Raw genomic sequence first — 22,924 nt, 5'->3', positions numbered from 1 at the left:
TGAAGTGGTGGGCTTTTAACCATGACCACAGGAAGGCTAGAGTGGGGACAACTTTCATATCAGTAGAAGATAGTGTGAAGTGAGAAGGTAAGGAAACAGGAGGTGTTGAGAAGTGTGCAAGAGGTAATAGCAGGAAACAGAAGAACAGTAAACATGAGATAAGAACGAGCCAAACCATAATTAGATATGAAGGTGAAGACCAGAAGTTTCAACAGCGCATGAGACCTAGCAAGGAGCCTGTGGAGAGAAGCTAGGAGAGGAAATATATGAGAGTACTGGGGCAGATGATAGAGCAGGATTTGTAATGGGTGAAGTGAGAATTTGGGATCCCTAATGACGGGACAGGAGTACAACCTAGAGGAAATAACAGGCATTGAAGGTGTAATGGAAGTGGACTCTTGAGCTGTGGCGAGGTTGGGGCAGCCTAATAGGCGAACCCAGTAAGCCCGTGCCAACGGCTGGCAGATGAACCTTTGGCTGGGACAGAGCTGGGGCTTCACCTGTACCAGCCTCATTCCCTGCAGATTGAGCCCTTGGGATCCAGGGGCCGGCAGGACTTAGGTGCTGGCCCCACAGGGCAAAGACAAAGAGAGAATCTGGAACCAAGCTGAGGTCAGGGCAGGCAGCAGTCAGAGAATCACTGGATACAGGCCAAGGGTTGGGGCAGGCAGCAAGAGAAGCATAGTCCGGGTCCAATGCAATGGTCAGTGCCAGGAATCAGGCCGAGACAGGCAAGATAGAGAGAAGGCAGGGCATGGAGGACCAGGATCAGACAGGATGGACAAGGCAACGCGACAAAGACCAGGGCAAGGCAGGAACCAGGCAAGGCATACAGGACACTGAGGCAAGGAAACAACAATTCAAGGCACAGGAGAATAGCAATGTGCACTGCTAGGCAGGAGGAACTGTTGCTGAGGTATCTGCAGGAATCCTGATTGTGTCCTGCGGGGTCCTTGCGGCATTGGGGTAAGTGTGGTCAGTTGCAGGGCCTTCCTGCGGCCGGCCAAACGTTACAGAAGGTCAGCAAAGAATGGATTCATGGTATTAAACAGTGGATAGCAGAGAGAACATATAAAGGAAATACAAATGAATAGAGAGAGAAAGGCTAAGAGTGATCTTAAAATTACAGGTGGAGAAAGCAAGAGGGCTAGAGGCAAAAGGACAGGAAATGCAGCTGGTGAGTGAGGAATGTGGAAAGAGGCAGGGAAGTAGAGGGTCACAGCATCAGAGGACCTTGGCCAAAGGAGGCGAGAGTGCATCCCGGAAGAAACCACTGGCCAATATCAAGAAGGCCGGAGACGGGTAAAAAAGGAAAGAAAGATCCAGGTGGCATCTCTGAATGAGTAATGAGAGCAGCAAATGTGCTACATATTGTTATCTGTAGGAGGTAAAAGGTAATATTTTAGCTTCTGCATCCAACAGCCACGGCTGCTAAATGACCCGGTTTCCAGAAGATGACTTTTGATCAATTCTGGTGTGTGAACAAACATCCCAGTGCATCGATCCCGGTGCATTGTGGTATTTGCGGTCTTTCTTTCACTTGACCTCAGCACTGCAAGTACCAGAAATGCATCAGCGGGAGAGGGTGAAAAGGCCAGGATGAGCCTGAAGCCTCCATGTAGAAACTCGGTCGCTTGGGCAGCGGTGAATAGCTCTCCTGTCATCCACGGTAGCTGCCAAGGGGTGGCTAATATCCTTCGCTTGTTTTCCAGGTTCATGGTGGTTCACCACCTGCGGCGCTAGCGGGGCTCACGGGCCTAGTCAAAAGCTCTGCACTTACGCCTACAAGAAGTCAAACCTGAGTGTGATTGTTGGAACTGGAACGCTGAGTGGTGTGCAGATGTGGAGGGTGCCGGAATCTAATAAATACAGGTAGGGCTCATTCCTTTTCCTATTGTCATTTTTAACATCCTTAACGTTAAAAAAAAAAAAAAAAGAAAGTAATTCAAGGCTGCCCTGCATGATTCAGACAAGCTATAGAGCAGAGTTCAAGTGGCTGTATTGGTCCTTGGAAAAACTGGGTCGTTTCCTGGTTCTGACACCTTTTGAGGTCAATATGCCATAGGCCGTTTACAAATCTTCCGACTAAAGTTAGCCGGATAACTCGTCCCATAGATTCAGCAGGATAAAGGTGCCGCTGAATATTACAAGCTTGAAGTTTTCCGGTTACATGTAGCTGAATAACAAGAAAAAAAAAAACCCCTAACCGGCAATATTTGAAAATAGTTGGGTAGGTTTTTACTTATCCAACCTTGTGCCGCTCAACCAGGTATTTTTCAAGATGTCCAGTTAAGTAGCTCTGTCATTAAAGAAATAGAACCAACTAAATAAATGAGCCGTCCCCTCCCCCTCCCCCCCGCTCTCCAAGAGAGAGAAGCGAGCGCAGGCAGAGGGGCGGAGGGTCCTAGCTCCTGGGGGGGAGGGGGGGGCCGCAGCAACATTGTCAGACCTTGTGTGTGGGTGGGAGGGAAGCAGCCTGATTTTTGCTTTTAGCAAACACCTGGTCATGGGGGGGGGGTGTCTCTGTTACATGTAAAGGAATTGGGGGGGGGGGTGAGGAGGACACAGCCAGGCAGGGCCTTTGTAAGATATTATAGGGGGGAGAGAGGGGACGGCTCATTTATTTAGTTGGTTCTATTTCTTTAATACCAGCGCTACTTAGCCGGCTATCTTGAAAAATATCTGGATGAGCAACACGTTATCCGGCCGGGTATACCTGATATTTGGCTAGGTTAGCTGGAAAACTCAACCCCTCTCTGGAATGCCCCCCCGAAATGCTATAATTTAGCCAGATAATGTGGCTGAATATTCCACATTTGCCATTTAGATGGATAACTTTTGAGTGATTCATTTAAATGGCTTTTGAATATCTACCTCTTTGCTTTTTAGATGACAGCCTGTAAAACTCATAAGAATTATTGGTATGTTATGCAATTCATATTACGTTGTTGAAGATTCACGCAAAGCACTCAAGCTAATGAATAGCTTGACATGTTACTTAATGGAATGGGTCCTCAAATGTGTTTTCCCCAAAGGTGGAAAACTGCTGTAAGCCAGAACAGCAGTAACAGAATTCTCTTAATAATGTGATGCCATCAATGGGAAAAGTCGGACACATCCAGTAGGTTGGTCTTCTGAGGAGTGCAGTCAAGGCCCTGTGAGATTCCTGCTGAACTACCCTTGTGTTCTTGTTGAATGCTGTGGCGTGGTCCCAGGCTGTTACTGGAAACAGCTGGTTGGTAAGGAGAGAACATCTCTGTGCCCTGGAGAGTTTTGTGTTCTTTTGTTTTATTTTAGAAACAAATTGAAACAAAACGGGAGATTTCATGAAAACTTCCCATTTGTTTCAAATGAATGCACCTCACGACTTCATAGCGCGCTGCAGTAGAATGGCAAAACCACTTCTGGACGCTATAAGCATGGGGCATTTTGCAAAATCTACCTGTTGAATTATCTTCCATTATTTGGTGTTGCTGGATGCGCCAATATTTAAACCAGCAGACAGAACCCAGACCCATACATATAAATGTATGCAAATATGTCCAGTGACCGTTCATTGTGGATAACCTGACAACCGGGATTGCGTGTCTCTGGTTTAGAAGACCGGGGGATGTGCTACTTGCCTTGGATGATGGGGGAACGCTGAGCTTCATTCTTGCAGCAGCCAGATGACTGCCAAGGGGGGGGGGGGGGGCGGCAACCATCAAAAGCCACGAGTTTCTCTTCTTGCCGCAACGGTCTCAATGACAAATCATTGCCGGAGTAGGACTGGCACCCCAGTGAGAGTTCTACCCTTTGTGGCACGCTGAGCAGGTTTTGAAGTCTGACGTAAGCTTGAAGGTTCCAGGCAGTAGCTGCTTTCTGCGTAGAGAGATTCATTAATTGCCTGCAACTGCTCTACTTTTGTGTTTTGGAATTTCGGTGCTCTCTCTTTAAATGGAGATTCCTTCTATTTTGGCTGAAAAACTGTTATTATTTCCGTTTCTCTTTTTCTGCCACCTGACAGATTGGGCCGATGTAAACCGGTTCCAGTGGGAAATGAAGGCATCCTTACATATTTTTCCTCCTAATTCTCGCTCTTAAGAACTTTTTAAAAAGTTAGCTCATGTAATATGGAAATAGAACGTCTTAGTGAATAATGAGATAGCTATTATATCACCGCCATGCGCACATAACAACTCGCCCATCAATCATACATCAATCTCTTTATTCCAAGTAAGGTCAAAAGTAAGTGCTAGAAAAATTTTAGGATCACGACGATGGTTACCTTTGTGACGCCACATATGGGGAACAATAATCAAATGGCCCACAATGGAGCAAACCCCGTGTGTCCCTTTTACCAGCAGGGTTTGCCCAAATAATAAAAGCCGAATTACGCACACATTTTTACTTTAATACCACTGGTACAAAATAGCCACCTGAATTTTGTGGTGGGGGAAAAATTTAAAGTAAAATAGCACGTGTTATATTGAAAATACAGACTATGCATGTTATTTCCTCTACTTCCCTCCTGCTCTCAACTTAAACACGGTCTCGTTAACACCTCTTGACAATTTTGAAAATTGCCCAGCCTTATGGTGTTAAAGGGACACACGATGTAGAAGAACACATGTACTTTTACAGCCTTAAAGATGGGTAATTTTCAAAAAGACAATTTTTACCCAGATGTAAAGCGTTTTACCTGTAGAACACTCCTACCTCCTGACCACCCTCCCCATCTAGTGACAGAGTGGAGTTGCATATGCTTTTTATGTATTCCTCATTGTTGACCTCTTGTGATTATTTTCATTGGATGAAAGAAACTAGAGTTCTAAACCTAGACTACTACTACTACTTATCACTTGATTAACGCTATTAGATGTATGCAGCACTGTTCCTGCTACACACAAAGAAGATAAATAAGAGACTGCTCGTAATGTATTCATTATAGTAAACACAGATAAAATCAACAAGACTGTGATCAAAGTGAGCCAGGGATAAAGATTTAAAAAAAAAATCACAGAAAGGTCAGGGGTTAAGGTGGGATTTGAATTTATCCAGAGATAATGATAATTTATCCAGAGATAATGATGCAACAGCTCAGGAAGGCTGTTACAGACCCATAGCGCAGCAAGGTAGAAAGTGCAAATTCAGAAGCTGGCAGTGGAGAAGAAGAGTAAAGAGAGGTGCAGCTTGCCCACCTAACGGAAGTTGCAAGGAAGGATATAGGCGGAGACAAGAGAGGAGAGGTAATGAGTTGCTGCAGAGTGAATGCATTTGTAGGTGAGTAAGAGAAGCTTGTACTGTATGTGGCAGTGAATGGGGGGCTAACGTAGTGACTTGAGAAGATGGGTTGCATGGTTGTAACAGCATTGGAGGAAGATAAGTTGTGCTGCTGAATTCTGAATAGACTGGATCTGAAGTAGATGGTTCAGAGGGAGACCTGTGAGGAGCAGGGGGAAAGTCATGAGATAGTGGATAAGGGTTTGGATAATGTGCTCAGAAAAGAAGGGACTTTATGGTAATGCTGATGCTGATGTTATAGAGAAGGAAGCAACACATTTTATCAGTATTTTAGATGTGTACAAAGAAGAGAAAGGTGTCAAAGATTCCCCCAGTAGGCAATATGAGGAGGGAGGTGACTGCGCCGAAGAGACAGTGGGCACTGGAGGCAAAGGCACTTGTAAGATGGACATAGTGGCGCTGCTTGTTAAATACAATAGCAGATTAGAAGGCGATGAGCATGAATTTAAAATGTTGGGCGTCAGCATGGACATGAGATTTTATCCTGCCGAGGAAATAGAGGAATATAGGAATTGACCTCTAGAAGTGAACTAAAGTTGTAGTGTGGTACACTTTATAGGACATGGAAGGAGTGGGACAAGAGTATCCAAAGTACAGGTTGTTAACTGCCTTTTCAACAGACAGAATAAGATTGTGAAGTTGAGGACAGAAAGTCATGTAAAGAATGTAAGGCTCAATAGCCTGGAGATTCCTAAAGGAGGTGATGGTGACTGGACAAGTCTGTGGAGCAAGGTACCTAAGTGTGAAGCTTATCAGATGATCATCAGAGAGGGAAAGAACAAAGGTTGGAGAAGCCAGTGAGAGAGTAGTTGGAAGAGAGGACTAGTTCAGGGCAGTGCCCATGCTGGTGAATAGGCGCAGTAAAGCATAATTGGAGGTCAAATGAGGGGGATCTTTAAGGTATAACGATCACTGGCTCATCAACATGGAAGTTAAAGTCCCCAAGAATAAGGGAAGGGAACAATGGATCAAAGAAGAAGGGACATCAGGAGTTGGTAAGGAAAGAGGAGGGGGGTCATATCAGGGGGTCAATAGAGGACATCTACCAATATAGATAGTGGGATGAATATGCAAATAGAGTAGGCTTCAAAGGAAGATAAGGAGTGGGACTGAACTGGAAGACAGGGTGGAAACCTGCAGGAGAAGGAGAACAGCAGCCTGACATCACCACCATAGTCTACTAAGTGAGGTCCGTGGTAGAAAAGATAACCTGCATGATAGAGAGCAATACCTGAAGCAGAGCCCTCAGAGCACAGCCAAATCGAGAGGGTGGATGGAATAACAGATAAAGCAGAAGCATAAGAAACAAAGAAAAAAATAGTGTTGACTTGAGATATCCAGAAAGTTTTGTTGACACACCAAATTGTTGTGGTCCAGTGGCACATGCTTTCTGGCCTGCCAGTCAAAGGCGCACAGGGTGGCAGAATTCGAAGCTCCAGTGGGTCCCAGCATCCTCACCAGAGGTAGCTGGAAGAAATTACAAATGAGCTGTAACCTCCTCAGACCTATTGGGCTAATGGCATGATTCAGTAACAATTTATATAAATGATAATTCAGTTTTTTGGTGACATCCGAATGTAGGCAGCTCTTTTTTCTGTCTGGCATACTGGACTTATTTTAATTTTGACTGCAGAAGTATTTTGCAAGTCGCAGTACTTCTCAGTGTTGTTTTTGTAGTCCATTAAGAGCATGGCATGTATCATTTGGAAGAAGTGCTTGTGATAATTAATAAGCAGCAATTACTGATGGAAATTATGCAACGTGGGCAAACAAGCAGAGAATGCTTGCTATTTAATAGGTGTTAAGAAGTGTTAAATGGCTGGAATAGGCTAGAGTTCAGTACAATTTGTGCTGAATTTCTCAAAACATATTAAATAATGTACTTTGGGAACATGACCTTAAGATTATGATTGAAAATAATTGTAGCATAAAAGTGGTTGTATTTACCTGGTAGAAAGGCACATATTTTTTTAGGAACAGATGAGGTGGGGAGAGGGGCTAGCCTGTTGCTAGTTTTATTATAGGATAGACCCAGGGTGGCTTTCTGAAATTATTGACTGTAGGGTCTTAGATTACTCATGGTGTCTGAAGGCGAGGGCATGTAGAGAGTACACCGGTTACCACGCTAACAGCAACAGCTGTTGGTCATGTTTAGACTTGCATAGGATGTAACTCAAAAGTGAGCTTTTTCATGCTCAGCCAAGCACAGCTGGTTATTTATGGTGCCTGGGACGGTCGGTAGGAGTAATAATGAGCTTCAACTTGCTGATGCAAATGGGGACAGCAGAGCAGCAATGAGAAGAAAGAAGAGATGGTTGAGACCGATGCTGAGGCTGTTAGGGCATGCAAGTTGCACTCTTACTGATGAGGTTATGGCATCCTTTCAATTCCAGAGCAGGCCATTCCTCCTAGGATATAATATATAATCTGTCTAGCAGTACTTTCATCTCTTCCTCAGTTCTTCTTCTACCAAATCTGTTCTCTTTGGCAGTTTTGGGGGAGCCTGAGTTTTCAAGGCTTTTACCGTACAACATGCAAAAGAACTCTTGATAAATCAGGTGCATTGTTTGGAGATGCCATACCGTAGAGGAGCTCCTTGCTAGAGGTGACACAGCAATGACAGCTCTTTCAAATAACCCATCAGATGTTATAAATATCAAAAAGCTTTGACTCTTTAAAAATGTGGACTGAGTTGGGGGTGGAGGGACCTCTGTTTTTTTTTTCTTTTACATTTTCTTCCATTGGGTTTGATTTCATAGTCTATGGGGCTGACAATGCTTAGAATGCTAAATTGCATCCTAGTCAATAATGGTTTAGCACAGGTGAAAACCTGCATGAAACCAAGCATGTGTGCGCACTAAAAATTACACACGCGTGCAAAATATTCAAATAGAGTAATCATGAACTCATTGGCTATTATCATCATAGACCCTGCTAAATTTACCAAACCTGATAGATCCTGCCAAATTTAGCAGCAGGGGGTATAGGTAAATGTTAGGACACTGATCGACATTTAACTTGGGGCAGGGAAAGGTCATGCCCTCAGGTCCTCCCTCCCCCTTCCCAGTTAGTTGGATGGCCCTTACGGGTTCTCAGTTTACTGGCTCTGGTCCCCAAAATTCCTCACTGGTAAAAGAGAAGCCAGCACCTCTGCACAACTCCAGATGGTGCATATGGCTAGATACACTGTGAAACATCACTAGGCAGCATCGTTTGGAGTTGTGCAATGGTACCAACAGGAGGCTGATGGGTTCCCTCTTTCCGGTGAGGATTTAAGTGGGTGAGAACTGGTGAGGTGGGGTCTCAGCTATAGAACTACTTCAGGGGGATCTGTGGAAGGAGGGTGGGGCGGGTGGGAAGGGAAGCCGCCTTCATAGGAACAGGCAGTGTGCAGCCACAAGTTGGGCTCATTTTCAGCTATAAACTAGTATCATCAAGAACTAGTAAGTAGCATAATAGGTTGGGAACCAGAAAACCAGAGTTCAAATCCTGCTTTTCCCAAGGATACACTCTGTGACCTTGAGCAGGTTAGTCATTTCCCATTCCCGACGGTACGCAAAAGCTGTCTGAGGCAAAGACCTATAGGCCTGCCTTTTATTTGATGTGAAGCACGTTGGTGCTTAGGTTCCCGGGTAAAATCTTTTGAATATTGTCTTTATAGAATATTGTCTACAATGGCATTTGAAATGTAATAAAGATGTTTCTATATGCATAGAAGTAAGGCAAACTTCTAGATTCTCCATACGAAACTTTGATAGCCATATTCCTAAGGTCAGGGAAAAACTCAATTAATCCAAAAGTCTCACAGACCTCTCTAACAAGTGAATGTGGATGTCCAAATCCTGGCACAAATCATCATTTCTGACAGATTGGAAAGTTGCATCATAGATGCCTGCACATGATTTATGCCTTCCAGATGGACCTTGTACAACGTAGGAAGTTTGTTCAACATACGATATTATGAGATGGAATATGAAAGGTCTGAAGATCTTCTTGCAATTGACATCAAGAAGGCATTCTTCAAATATATATATGCTATAATTCACCTATAGAGTTTGGCATGAAGATTCTGAAATGGTCCAAAGCTTTGCACAATAAGTCAAATGTCTCCATTGATTTCCCTTTGTAGCATGGCTTCCAATGACAGAGCCCATTCTTTGCTACGGCAATGAAACCTGCTGAGGCAGGAATACTCCACAGATCGGATCCAAGTAGGGGAAACCTGCAGTGCAATATTATGACTTGGGCAAAACCTGCCCTACGTCAGAAAATGCAGAAGGAAAGCGATTTGCACCAGCCCTGCAGATATTTTCATGCATGGTTTCCATTTGAAAATTAGCAAGCGCAAAGACCGTGTGCTAAAAGCGGCTGCATGCTTTGCTCCTCCTATTTGTTCGGGTGGCTGAGAGGGGGCTAAAATAGCATTTGTGCCTTTGGAAAACGTGCGCTATTTCAGTGCAATATTGCAGTGCAATATTATGACTTTATCCCAATTCTCAACGGGAAAACGCTTAGGGGGAAAAAGCTGCCACAGAGATTTGCCCCTGTTTTTTTTTTTTTTATCCGTTTGCTTCCTTCCCTTCAAATCTGCATGCAGCATTGCATCTCCCACCCGATCCAGGCCTCCAGGTCCGCCTCCGCACACAACACACAGACGTCTACCCGAGGAGAGTGTAGGCAATTTAACCGCATCAATGGCTTTTTTGCAAAGTCGCCCTCTGATGGTTTAACAGAACAGTAGGGGGTTCTTCAGCTGTGGCTTCAGAGCAAATGACCAGGGCCATCCATTGCTAGGTGTGTGAGAAAGAAGCGAGGCCGTCCCACTGCTGTTACCAGCTCCCGCCCTTCCACGGGATGCTTCCCCTTGCCATCATCTCATGCACTCTTTCATTTGAGATCTTGTCCTTTCAGCTAATCTTCAGCATTCACCCTCTGCGCCTTTGACTGGCAGGCCAGAAAGCGTGTGCCATTGGACCACAAATCTTTCTGGATATCTCAAGTCAACGCTATTTATTTATGTTTTCTTTCTTTCCTATGTCCTCATTATGCTTCTGATTTATCTCTTATTCCATCCACCCTAGATTTGGTTGTGCTCTGAGGGCTCTGCTTCAGGTATTGCTCCTTCAGGGTTATTTTACAAACTATAAAGATTAAACATAATCTCTTCTCTCATATAAGTCTTCATTCTTAGATGCCAGTAGCATCATCCGTTAAGACCTAACATACGTGAATAATATCCTGTCAAAGATGTCCAGTTTAACTGGAATGTAGTGGAGCCTTCAGTCACTACAGCGTATTCATGAGGAGGCATAAAAGATATCCTGAGTGGGCACCCCTGCCCCCACCCTCTACAAGCATGACGTGTTGGCTCAGGAATAAATCAGAACGGTTATAGTGGTCATTATCTGTATTCCAGGAAGCATCCAAAATCCCAGTCGTTTTTCAGGCCTCTAGATATCATTGCTCCACATCCGTGAATCCAATTCAGAGAAGAGCAACCAAAATGATAAAGGGGATGGAACAGCTCCCCTATGAGGAAAGGCTGAAGAAGTTAGGACTTTTCAGCTTGGAGAAGAGACGGCTGAGGGGGGGGATATGATAGAGATCTTTAAGATCATGGGAGGTCTTGAACGAGTAGATGTGAATCGATTATTTACACTTTCGAATAATAGAAGGACTAGGGGGCATTCCATGAAGTTAGCAAGTAGCACATTTAAGACTAATCGGAGAAAATTCTTTTTCACTCAACGCACAATTAAGCTCTGGAATTTGTTGCCAGAGGATGTGGTTAGTGCAGTTAGTGTAGCTGGGTTCAAAAAAGGTTTGGATAAGTTCTTGGAGGAGAAGTCCATTAACTGCTATCAATCAAGTTTACTTAGGGAATAACCACTGCTATTAATTGCATCAGTAGCATGGGATCTTCTTAGTGTTTGGGTAATTGCCAGGTTCTTGTGACCTGGTTTGGCCTCTGTTGGAAACAGGATGCTGGGCTTGATGGACTCTTGGTCTGACCCAGCAAGGCAATTTCTTATGTTCTTAAGTGAAATAGATTTCTTTTCAGCCCTGAGCTCAGATTTATGTTCAGTGATTCTGGTTTTTAATTTCCTGGCTGTTTTTCCCCCACATAGCTCAATTCACAGGGACACTTAAGAAGGAAAAATCACAAATTCATGTGTTCTTTGCTTTTGTATCATTTGCCTCTCCCAGGGTGATAAAAGCCATCACCAGTCATATTTCTGCAGTTTGAGCAATTTTGACACCTAAAATTACTTCCTTTTCTGTTTGAGAAGCAACAGGATGTCTGATAATTCTCTGGATATTCAGCTTCCAGCAATTTCTTTCTCAAATTGGATCTTTTCTGGAACGAAAGAAAAAAATCAGTCTCAAAAAAGAAAAAAAAAAAGTTTTTCCAGTGTCATCTGTGATTGCAGGATATGCCAGTGTCGCCGAATAATTCTGCTAATAAGACGAGAGACAATGGTAAACGACAGTACAAACGGTATTCTTTCTTCCCTGGTTTGTAATGTTTTTTTCAGTAGTAGCTTTTATCCATCTTGTTGTATAACCCTGTTCTGTGCTTGTATCTAAATATTGCTGATAGCCTCTTATCACAAACTTTTCTTTCACATCCTTCTCTCTCTCCCTCGCTCTTGTTGACCATTGGTGTTTCTTTTCAGACTGAGAAATTATGATTTTACTAAGTCTCTAAAGAAAAGATTTGGGATCAACGTTAGCAGCACGCAGGTGTCTGTCACAATCTTGCCATCTTTTAATCCGATCTTTACATCCAGAAAATGCATCTGATATATATTTTTTTCTTTTTCGCTCCATTCTGCTTTAAATATACACACCCTCCCTCTCCCTCACCACCCCCCATCCAACTTATGGCTTCCTGATATTCAGTCACCACCTCTCCTTCCCTCGCCACCCCCTGCCCCCTTGTACAGTTCCTACCCCACCCCGCCTCCCCTATGCGCTTCATCCCCCACCCCCGCGCTACCCCCCACTTTGTCGTCTCTTGTATATAATTAATTATGTCCAACTTGGTTAACCATATGTAATCTCATTTAATAACTGTGGCGCCCGTTGGCTCTACAGTAAAGTTGTCACCTTTTAACTTTCTATCCTTCCTCCATCTATCATTGTAATTTCCTTTCTCAGTTGTCTGTAAACCGACATGATGTTTTTTTTACGAATGCCGGTATATAAAAGTTATAAATAAATAAATAAATAAAATATAATTATAGCTGGGATTCTATTCCTGTTATCTATGCAAGTTTTGAAATCATCCTTTTTACCATCCAGAATGAGAAAAATATCATCTCTGTATGAAAATAAATATTCATATTTATGGATGAGAAGGTTCACATGGCTAGGAACCCAGAATGAACCTCATAGCTGCCCCCCCCCAAATAAATAAATATGCCTCAGGACAATATATATAATATGTTACTCCCTGGGGAATTCTGTGCAAAAAAATCTGAAATTCTGCAAAATTCTGCACATTTTATATTGGTTAAAATAACACAATTGTGTTATTGTGAGGGAGTCCCTCCCAATACCTTAAGGGACCGTGCACAGCTGTCTCATCCAGTCTTCCTTAAGATCCAGACCCACAAGCAATCCTAGCTGAAGGTTAAGGTTTATTATTATTTATATACTGTTGTCTCAGCATAGCCTTCACAGCGGTTAACATATCTGCTGAGGCGTCCCTCAGCAGACTACAAGAACTCAGGGCCCAGAAGGGTTAAACAGAGCCCGGGAGCAGACAGGAAGCCAGCCTGTACTAAAATCTGCTATATTTGATGTGCATGCCACCTGAACTTAAGGTGAGCTGCTTTCTTTGTTTTGATTTGATTTGCACTGTAAATAAATTGCTCATAAAGGAAATAGCCAGAGTTTGTCTCCTTATTCCTCCTGGCTGTTTCCCAAGCCGCTATTGCCCAAGTCACCACATATGGTAGTAGCAGTGGGATCTCCTACAAAGCGGGAAGCACAGGCAGGAGCCCACAGCCGCAGCAGCAGAAGGAAAAAAGAAACATCCCTGCAGAGTTTCACTTACCTAGCTGTGCACTCAGAATTCAAGCAGTAAGTCAGGGCCAAACAGGCCAGCATGTTTTATTTGTTTTGTTTTTTCCCTTCTCCTTTACCTGGAGAGATGAACATAAGAACATGCCATACTGGGTCAGACCAAGGGTCCATCAAGCCCAGCATCCTGTTTCCAACAGTGGCCAATCCAGGTTTCAAGTAACTGGCAAGTACCCAAAAACTAAGTCTATCCCATGTTACCATTGCTAATGGCAGTGACTATTCTCTAAGGGGCGGATTTTAAAAGGCCCGCGCTTGTAAATCCTTCTGGATTTACGCGCGCAGGGCCCTCGCACACCGGCGGCCTATTTTGTATAGGCCGCCGGTGCGCGTAAAGCCCCGGGACGCGCGTAAGTCCAGGGGCTTTCGAAAAGGGGTGGGAGGGGGCGTGTCCGGGGGCATTCCCGAAACAATGCAGCGTTTCGGGGGCGGGCCCCGGTGTTTCGGGGGCGGGCCCAGGGGTGTGGTCGAGGCCTCCGGACCAGCCCCGGGACCGGAGGACAGAGCGGAGCTTCCGGCGACACGCGCAAAGGTAAGGGGGGGGTTTAGATAGGGCCGGGGGGGGTGGGTTAGGTAGGGGAAGGGAGGGGAAGGTGGGGGGAGGGCGAAGAAAAGTTCCCTCTGAGGCCGCTCCGAAATCGGAGCGGCCTCGGAGGGAACATGCAGCTCGTGCTGGGCTCGGCGCACACAGGTTGCACAAATGTGCACCCCCCTTGCGCGCGCCGACTCCGGATTTTATAAGATACGCGCGTAGCCGTGCGTATCTTATAAAATCCAGCAAACTTTTGTTCGCGCTCGCGTATTTTTTAAAAATCTGCCCCTAAGTGAACTTAATAGCAGGTAATGGACTTCTCCTCCAAGAACTTATCCAATCCTTTTTTAAACACAGCTATACTAACTGCACTAACCACATCCTCTGGCAACAAATTCCAGAGTTTAATTGTGCGTTGAGTAAAAAAAGAACTTTCTCCGATTAGTTTTATATGTGCCCCATGCTAACTTCATGGAGTGCCCCCCTAGTCTTTCTATTATCCGAAAGAGTAAATAACTGATTCACATCTACCCGTTCTAGACCTCTTATAATTTTAAACACCTCTATCATATCCCCCCTCAGCCGTCTCTTCTCCAAGCTGAAAAGTCCTAACCTCTTTGGTCTTTCCTCATAGGGGAGCTGTTCCATCCCCTTTATCATTTTGGTTGCCCTTCTCTATACCTTCTCCATCGCAATTATATCTTTTTTGAGATGTGGCGACCAGAATTGTACACAGTATTCAAGGTGCGGTCTCACCATGGAGCGATACAGAAGCATTATGACATTTTCCGTTTTATTCACCATTCCCTTTCTAATAATTCCCAACATTGTGCTTGCTTTTTTGATTGCTGCAGCACACTGAACCAATGATTTTGATGTGTTATCCACTATGACACCTAGATCTCTTTCTGGGGTTGTAGCACCTAATATGGAACCCAACATTGTGTAACTATAGCATGGGTTATTTCTCCCTATATGCATCACCTTGCACTTATCCACATTAAATTTCATCTGCCATTTGGATGCCATTTCAGAGAGCAGCTGTCCAATGCACAGCAGGTCACTTAAAGCAGCTGATGAAGCTTATCAGGTCGTACACACCTGGTGCAGCATGACATCATTACACCTCCTGGAGTTGTTGTGCGGCTCGGAGTTATAGAGGAGTCTAATGGTGATTGGTCCTTACCCATAGTGATGGTGCCAAAGCCAGATGGCAGCATAATATTCTGCATTGACTTTAGAAATGTCAACGAGGTCTCAAAACTTGATGCATACCTGATGCCTCGAGGTATGAGCTGATTTAGTGTCTGGGATCATCACAATTCATCTCTACCCTGGACCTTACAAAAGGCTCTCACGCAAGCAGTAAAGGAAAAGACTGCGTTCTCAGTACCTGGGGGACTTTTCTAGTTCACTGTCCTCCCTTTTAGATTCTTTGGCACCCCTGCAATATTTCAGTGCTTGGTCAACTGCCTGCTCAGTCCACTTCAAGGGTACGCAGTCATCTATTTTGATGACATTATGGTGTATATCCCAGATTAGAAGACACACTTAAGCAAACTCCAGGCCATGCTAACTAGTCTGAGTAAAGCAGGATTGACAACCAACTCTAAGAAGTGCTTCATTGGGGGGGGGGGGGGCAGGAAGTTCAATATCTTGGCTACATCCTGGAGAAGGGGATAGTTCATTTTCAGTCCTAGAAGCTTGAGGTGATCACCTGGGTGCCAGTCTCACAAACAAAAGTGAGAGTGTTCCTAAGCATCATTTATTACAAGTTTTTATATACCGGTATTCGTTTTCACATCATATCGGTACTATAGAAGATTTATCTCCAGTTATTCAGAGAAGGCATATTGTTCTCACAAGGCTGTTGGTGAAGAAAGTACTAGAGAAGATCCAGTGGTCAGCTTAGGCAAAGAAGGCCTTCCAAGCTCTGAAAGAGGCATTATGCTCTGAACCAGTCCTAATAAGTCCAAACTTTACCAAAACCTTCACGGTGCAGACCAGTGCCTCAGAAGTAGGCTTGGGAGCAGTCTTAATCCACAAGAAGGATGGCCAAGAACATCCTGTGGCATACATTAGTCCAGAAGCTGAAGCCACAGGAAAGGCATTATTCAACAGTCAAGAAGGAAGCCTTGGCAGTCAAGTGGGCCTTAGAGGCCATGCGCTACTATCTGCTGGGACAGCAGTTCATGCTCATATTGAACCACCTCCTTTGGATAAATAGAAATAAGGAGACCAATGCAAGGGTGATGAGACTGTTCTTGGTCCTACAGCCCTTCAACTACAAAATCCAACATAGGGCAGGAAAGGAAACACCAATGCAGATTTCCTGGTCAGGCTCAGCAGCACCAGAGGAATGCCCTTTCTGTAGCCAGGAAAAATGGATATGAAAGATCGCTCTTGATGATGATAGAAGATGATCATAATAAAGGTTTCAATAGGGAAACCAAGATGGCCACCATCTGAGAGGCACGCCGAGAGAGCTCCCTCTGTGCTTTGTTTCTTGCTGCCAGTATGCCTCATACTAAATGTAAGGCAAAATTAAGGCAGAATATTTGCTCTTCTCTCTTGATGGATGTACAACAGCGTCGAATTGAGAGCTTTTTTGCAGCTCCACCGCCAATTTCACCAGAAGCGCAGGACATTTAGGAGCCCAACGTGGAGTGAACGCCATCTCCATTGGCCGAAGTTGTTTCATTCGGCCCCGATGCGCCGACAAAGCCTTCCCCTCCGTATTGTGCTCTTGCTGCTGACGAGGTCGTTCAGCCATCGTACCCCGAAGAGGGGCACAGAAAGCTGTCGTTGGGAGGGAATGGAACAGAGGACCTCAAAAGAAATATCGTGGCTCTACCATCAAGGGGTTTAAATTCTGTATTGAATTTATTGCATTCATCAGAATCTTTGCGAACGGATGATTCTGTTGGTCATGCTTCTGCTACAACTCCTCCCAGGATTAAGGAAGGTATTAACATCCCTATGAGAGTAGGCGATGGGGATATCAAGGTATGTCCGACACCTAGACCAGCTTTGATAAAGCCAGCTGTGATAATCTTGGACGCTGTCTGGAATGCACTCCTATCTTTGGAATCAGCTATTTCTTTTTTAACCACTGTTACTCTTGACACTAATCATTGCGTACTTGCTATTGAAAGTTTGGTTACTACCCATGGAGCAAAACTTGAAGAATTGGAATCTTGGGTTTCTACAGTTGAGAAAGTCCAGCATAAACTGGTTCATTTCTGATTTGGTTTACTCTAAAAAGTTGGAGAATGTTGAAAATTCTTTGAGAATTTTGAATTTAAGGGTTCTCAATTTTCCACTAATTAAAATGATTTCCCCATATGATTTAATCAAGAGTTATTTGTCTCAAATTCTTAAGATCCCATCAGATGCTATGCCTGTTATCTCTAAAGCTTACTATCTACCTCAAAATAAAGATGGAACAACTGAAAAGCAAATGCTAGACCCTTCTTTAAATCTGACGGATATTCTTGAATTATCCCAGGAGACAATTGTGCTTAAGAGAGGAACGTTGCTGGTTTCTTTTGCATTTATTTCAGATAGAAATTCTGTGCTCAGGTTTTTTCTTCATAATTGTTTGCAGCTATTCCATGGACCGAAAATTTGGATTTATCCAGACATTACCAGAATAACTCAAGGGGCAGATTTTAAAACCTGCGCGCGGGCGCAGATTTGTTCGTGCAACCCGGCATGAACAAATCTACGCCCGATTTTATAACATGCGTGCGCAGCCACGCGCATGTTATAAAATCCAGGGTCGGCATGCGCAAGGGGGTGCACAATTGTGCAACCTGCGCGTGCCGAGCCGCGCAGCCTGCCTCCATTCCCTCCGAGGCCGCTCCGAAATCAGAGTGCCCTTGGAGGGAACTTTCCTTCTGCCCCACCGCACCTTCCCCTACCTAGCCCCCCCCCCCTCCAGCCCTACCTAGAACCCCCCTTACCTTAGTTGAAGAAGTTACGCGAGCCGGCCAACGGCCGGCACACGATCCCGGGCACAGTGGCAAATGGCCGCTGTGCCTGGAGGCTCAGGCCATGCCACGCCCTGCCCCCGGACCGCCCACTCCCCGCCCCTTTTTGCAAGCCCCAGGACATACGTGCGTCCCGGGGCTTGTGCGCGCCGACGAGCCTATGCAAGATACGCTCGACGCGCACAGGGGGAGGCAGGGGTAGGTTTTCGGGGGTTGTGCATGTATCTTATGCGCGCAACCCTTTGAAAATCTACCCCCAAGAGCGCAGGTTTCTTTCAATGAGATCTGAAGTGTTGTCATGGGGGGCCAAATTTACATTAAAATACCCCTGTAAATGTTTAGTGAAATATCCTAATTCTAATTATATTTTCTTTGAACCTTCAAAACTTCAGATGTTCCTTGATTCCAATGTCTAGGGAGCTCTCTTAAGTAGGTTTGGCTAAACTAAGAACATAAGAACATACCATACTGGGTCAGACCAGCATCCTGTTTCCAACAGTGGCCAATCCAGGCCATAAGAACCTGGCAAGTACCCAAAAACTAAGTCTATTCCATGTTACTGTTGCTAGTAATAGCAGTGGCTATTTTCTAAGTCAACTTAATTAATAGTAGGTAATGGATTTCTCCTCCAAGAATTTATCCAATCCTTTTTTAATCACAGCTCCACTAACTGCACTAACCACATCCTCTGGCAACAAATTCCAGAGTTTAATTGTGCGTTGAGTAAAAAAGAACTTTCTCCGATTAGTTTTAAATGTGCTACATGCTAACTTCATGGAATGCCCCCTAGTCCTTCCTTTATCTGAAAGCGTAAATAACTGATTCACATCTAGAGCTCTGTTAAGTAGTTTGATAATCTCTCAAGGCTTTCTTTTTGCCTTTCTTTTTATTGTACCTTTGGCTCTTTATCCTCTTGGTTTCTCCCTTTTTTTCTGTTATTTGGAGATATGTATAACAGTGAGATATTCACCTTCTGTTTATTTTCTTTGTTCTTCCTTTCTAAATGATTTTGATGCATGTTTATTTGTAAAATTCATTAAAAATAAAATTAAAAAAAAAAGGTCTCAATAGTAATTTGGAAAAAATAAAATTTAAAAAAAGGTCTCAATAGTAATTTGGAGCAATTGTTTCAATCAAAAATTGTTTCGTGATTGGGGCTTCACATGGGATGAGTTTTGTTTCGTTTGCTTGCATTATTTAATGAATTGCATGGAAGGAAATCATGAATACCTTTTTTTTACAAAATATTCTTGTTTTGAACATTTTTACATGCTAAATCTGTAATGTCCAATTGAGAGGGTACAATCATTATCACAAAGAGTCAGAAAACGTCTCTAATCTGCATACGTGTGCTGCTTAAAATTTTTTAATTTGGGACCTTCACAACTGAGGGGTACAGTGTCGCCTTTGATCACAAGTTGTGACACTTTAAGTGCTTGCTTCCGCCCTACTTTCTAATCATTGCTCCTGGGTTTTCACCGTATGTTTTTTTGTTTCTCTTTTCGTTTGCATATAAAAAGAGGGAAAGCTGATAACTTCTGTGGGTTCCATCTTATTTTAAATATTAAGTATCCCCGACATGGTCCCCGTTTCGGATACCTTCCTGCTTTAGGGGATCTCCACAAAAAAAGTTTTTTTAGGTCCCAAGACTCTTCCTCATAATAGCGGTATCTACACCAGCTGTACCATGCCCCCACCATCCTTTCGCTGAAGAAATAGTTCCATGTATTACGCCGCGTTCACTCTCATTTCATGAATTTGGGTCCATTGGAACGGGAATGCTTCTCATGCATTATTTGTACCTGTCAGGTACCTGAATGCCTCTGTTATAAAACGTGGTTATTTGAACAAGCGTTCACACAATGATATCCGATTAATCTGAAATGCCATTTAATTTTCTACCCCCATTAACTCCCTGCTTCTTGTCCCTACCACCCTTTATCATACCCCTAAATTACTACTCTCCCCGTACTCCCGCACTATCCCTGATTATGAACTTTCAATTGGTTTTAAAGAATAGAATATTCCTTTGTTCAATTTAGAACCTGTTTTCCCTATCAGCTCCGTTATTGTCTTATATGCTCTATGGTTTTTGTTTTGGTTCGTAAATGATTTTTAGTTAATTCCGAATTCATTATTGTATGTAAAACATTCTACTAATTGTTGGTTTACTGTCTGTAAAGCCTGCTTTCCGTCAAACCCGTTATCTGTAAAGCCTGTTGCTAATTTATTGTTAATTGTAAACCGCGGTGATGTATATTCTTACGTACTGCGGTATATAAAAATCTCTAAATAAATAAATAAATAATCCCCTTTCCCCTCCTCTCTTCTAGGTTATTTATATATTTCAGTTCTGAGGCTCCCATTATAGGGTTTATGATGTTCCATTTTGGTAATCCTCCTCTGGACAGTTTCTGCTCTGTCTTGAAGGGTAAATTGCCAATAAGTCTTACTAACCGCAATGCCCACATATTTGAAAGCCCATGCAGAACAGGGAGATTTTCAAACACAAAGGTACCATGTAAATGAAGTTTATTTATTTATTTAACACGTTTCTACATTAACAAATATCAGCGTTGCTTTGCAGTTTACAATAATACATTCATAAAACTTTACACAGATTAAAACGTAAACAACATAAAAGGGATAAAAACAAAAGACAGGAACCATATGAAACCTATAAAATCTAAAAGCACAACTTGATCGCTCTGCAAAAACATCTCTTCATGTTTGAAAATCAGGTTGTTGTGAAGGTGAACCTGTGCAGGTACTGTATATTTAGGAGAAGTAAAACCGGGGTGTGCATTTAAGCGCATCAGTGGCATGCCATCTTTATGCATACCTTTTGAAAATGTACGGCTCACCCATACATCTAATGCACGCCCTCAAAATGCCCCAGAGCATCTCTTATTTTTAAGTGGACAATTCTGGGCATCTTATGGAAGTATTTGCGAACTTTCAGGAAGCTGAAAATCCCATGTACGGTGGATTTAGTTGGGATAACAGGCCCCTAAGTCTTTGAAAATTTACCCCTGAATGGCCCACTTCTTCTGGGGCAGAACTTTGTTCACATTGATGCTTTGATAAGAACATAAGAAATAAGAACATAAGAAATTGCCATGCTGGGTCAGACCAAGGGTCCATCAAGCCCAGCATCCTAGGATCATGATCCATAATTCTGAATCAATTGCAATCAGTAAAACAAATCACCTTTTTATGATCCACTTGATAGCAGGTTTTGATCCACAGACTACCATGAATAGCATGTGGCACATTTAAAACTAATCGGAGAAAGTTCTTTTTCACTCAACGCACAATTAAAGTCTGGAATTTGTTGTCAGAGGATGTGGTTAGTGCAGTTAGTGGAGCTGGGTTTAAAAAAGGTTTGAATAAGTTCTTGCAGGAGAAGTCCATTACCTGCTATTAATTAAGTTGACTTAGAAAATAGCCACTGCTATTACTAGCAACGGTAACATGGAATAGACTTAGTTTTTGGGTACTTGCCAGGTTCTTATGGCCTGGATTGGCCAGTGTTGGAAACAGTGACCCAGTATGGCATGTTCTTATGTCCTTACTCTGCCCTTCTCTATCCAGGGTATTTATTGTAATTTTTTATTATTTGAATCCTGAATAAAGCTACAAGGAGATGAGCTATCTTAGTTTCCTGGGTGTTCAAATTAACTAAAAAAAAAAATAAATCTCTAACTACTTTGCTGTCTGAAGAACAAATATAACTCTAGCAGCTAAAAGCACTTGCAATTACTTTTAAAAACTACATTTTACAACTCTGCACGTATGTGTCGTATGCGCAACCGTAAAAAGTGTTATTAGCCTTCTGCTAATGCACGTCTTCTTGTACCTTGCCCGCTCCCCACCCCTCGTTTCGCACATCCACACACACATCCACATCTAAAAGAAATGCAAAAGAATAGCTCATCAATATGAATTCAGGACTGCGGGGGAAGAAAAGGAGAATGATAGAGACAGATTACAGAAAGCACTTAGCATGTGGTATTCTCAGAGGAGCTTAATGAGCCACCTTGTATGACCACTGATTGTCACATCAGCAAGCAAGAGGCAATCATTCGTCCTTTCCTCCTTCTATTCTGCCATTCTTCAGTTCTTCCTTCCTGCCCCATAGCTTTTCTGAATTTATTTCTGACTATAGGCCTATGTCCTTCCTCCCCTTTCTAAAGTTCTCGAATAGGCAGCGTAATACCATCAGGTTATCCTATTTTGACTTCTCAGATTCAGTTCATATTTATTTTTCCTCTCTCACCTGTGGCATTTTGTCTTCAGTATCCTGGTCGACGACTCCTCCTTCTCTTAATCTTATCTCTCAGGAAAGGTTCCTCATGGCTTTATATGGGGGCCCCTACGTTTCTTTCCTGCCTACAGTCATTCCTTGAATGCGCTTGAATTTTTTTTCTTTGGGCGTCCTCATCGTTCCTTTGCTAGTGACGCCCAGATCTTTCTCTCCTCTCTGTGTCTGCCCAGCTCTCGTCCTTTGTTTCTGCTGTTATCTGTGCGGATGCTGAACCCAGCCATGACTGAGGTTTCTCTGTTTTACAGCCTCCGCTCAGGTCTCTCGCGTGCCTAACTGTCTTCCTTTCCACTGATCCCATGCTGTGCTCCACTTCTGACAATATGGGGCCGATATTCAGGCAGCTGTATGCGCGTAACGTTAACCAAATAAGGGGCCTGATTTTCAAAAGCATTTACTCAAGCACAACTGGGTTTTACTTGAGTAAATGCACTTTACTCGACTAAGTGGGCTTTTGAAAATTGCTACTATAGATGCCATTGATTTCTCCTTAGGATTTACTCGCGTAAGTGCACTTTACTTGAGTGAATGGCTTTTGAAAATTGCTAGGATGGTAGGTTACATTTACACACGTAACTCCTTTGAAAATTGCCTCCTAAGCTTGGACTAAATATTCGGTCTGAAGTTAACTGTACAAAGATACACTGTGAACTTTAAACTTGCTATTTGGCCGTCCAGAGTTATTTGGGTATCTTTGGCTGAATA

The 22,924-nt window shown here is 43.4% G+C and overlaps 1 protein-coding gene across 1 annotated transcript in view; it reads left to right on the top strand.

The window, feature by feature from the left end:
• The window catches only part of ALK (ALK receptor tyrosine kinase), a 248,482-nt gene that overhangs the window by 60,110 nt on the left and 165,448 nt on the right, over window positions 1-22,924 (top strand). The window contains 1 exon segment of the mRNA XM_029593009.1: window positions 1,713-1,872. Coding sequence (XP_029448869.1) covers window positions 1,713-1,872 — 160 coding nt within the window.

This window comes from Rhinatrema bivittatum, chromosome 3, assembly GCF_901001135.1.
Source record: "Rhinatrema bivittatum chromosome 3, aRhiBiv1.1, whole genome shotgun sequence".
Classification (NCBI taxonomy): Eukaryota; Metazoa; Chordata; class Amphibia; order Gymnophiona; family Rhinatrematidae; genus Rhinatrema; species Rhinatrema bivittatum.
This window is presented reverse-complemented; position numbering and strand designations above follow the sequence as displayed.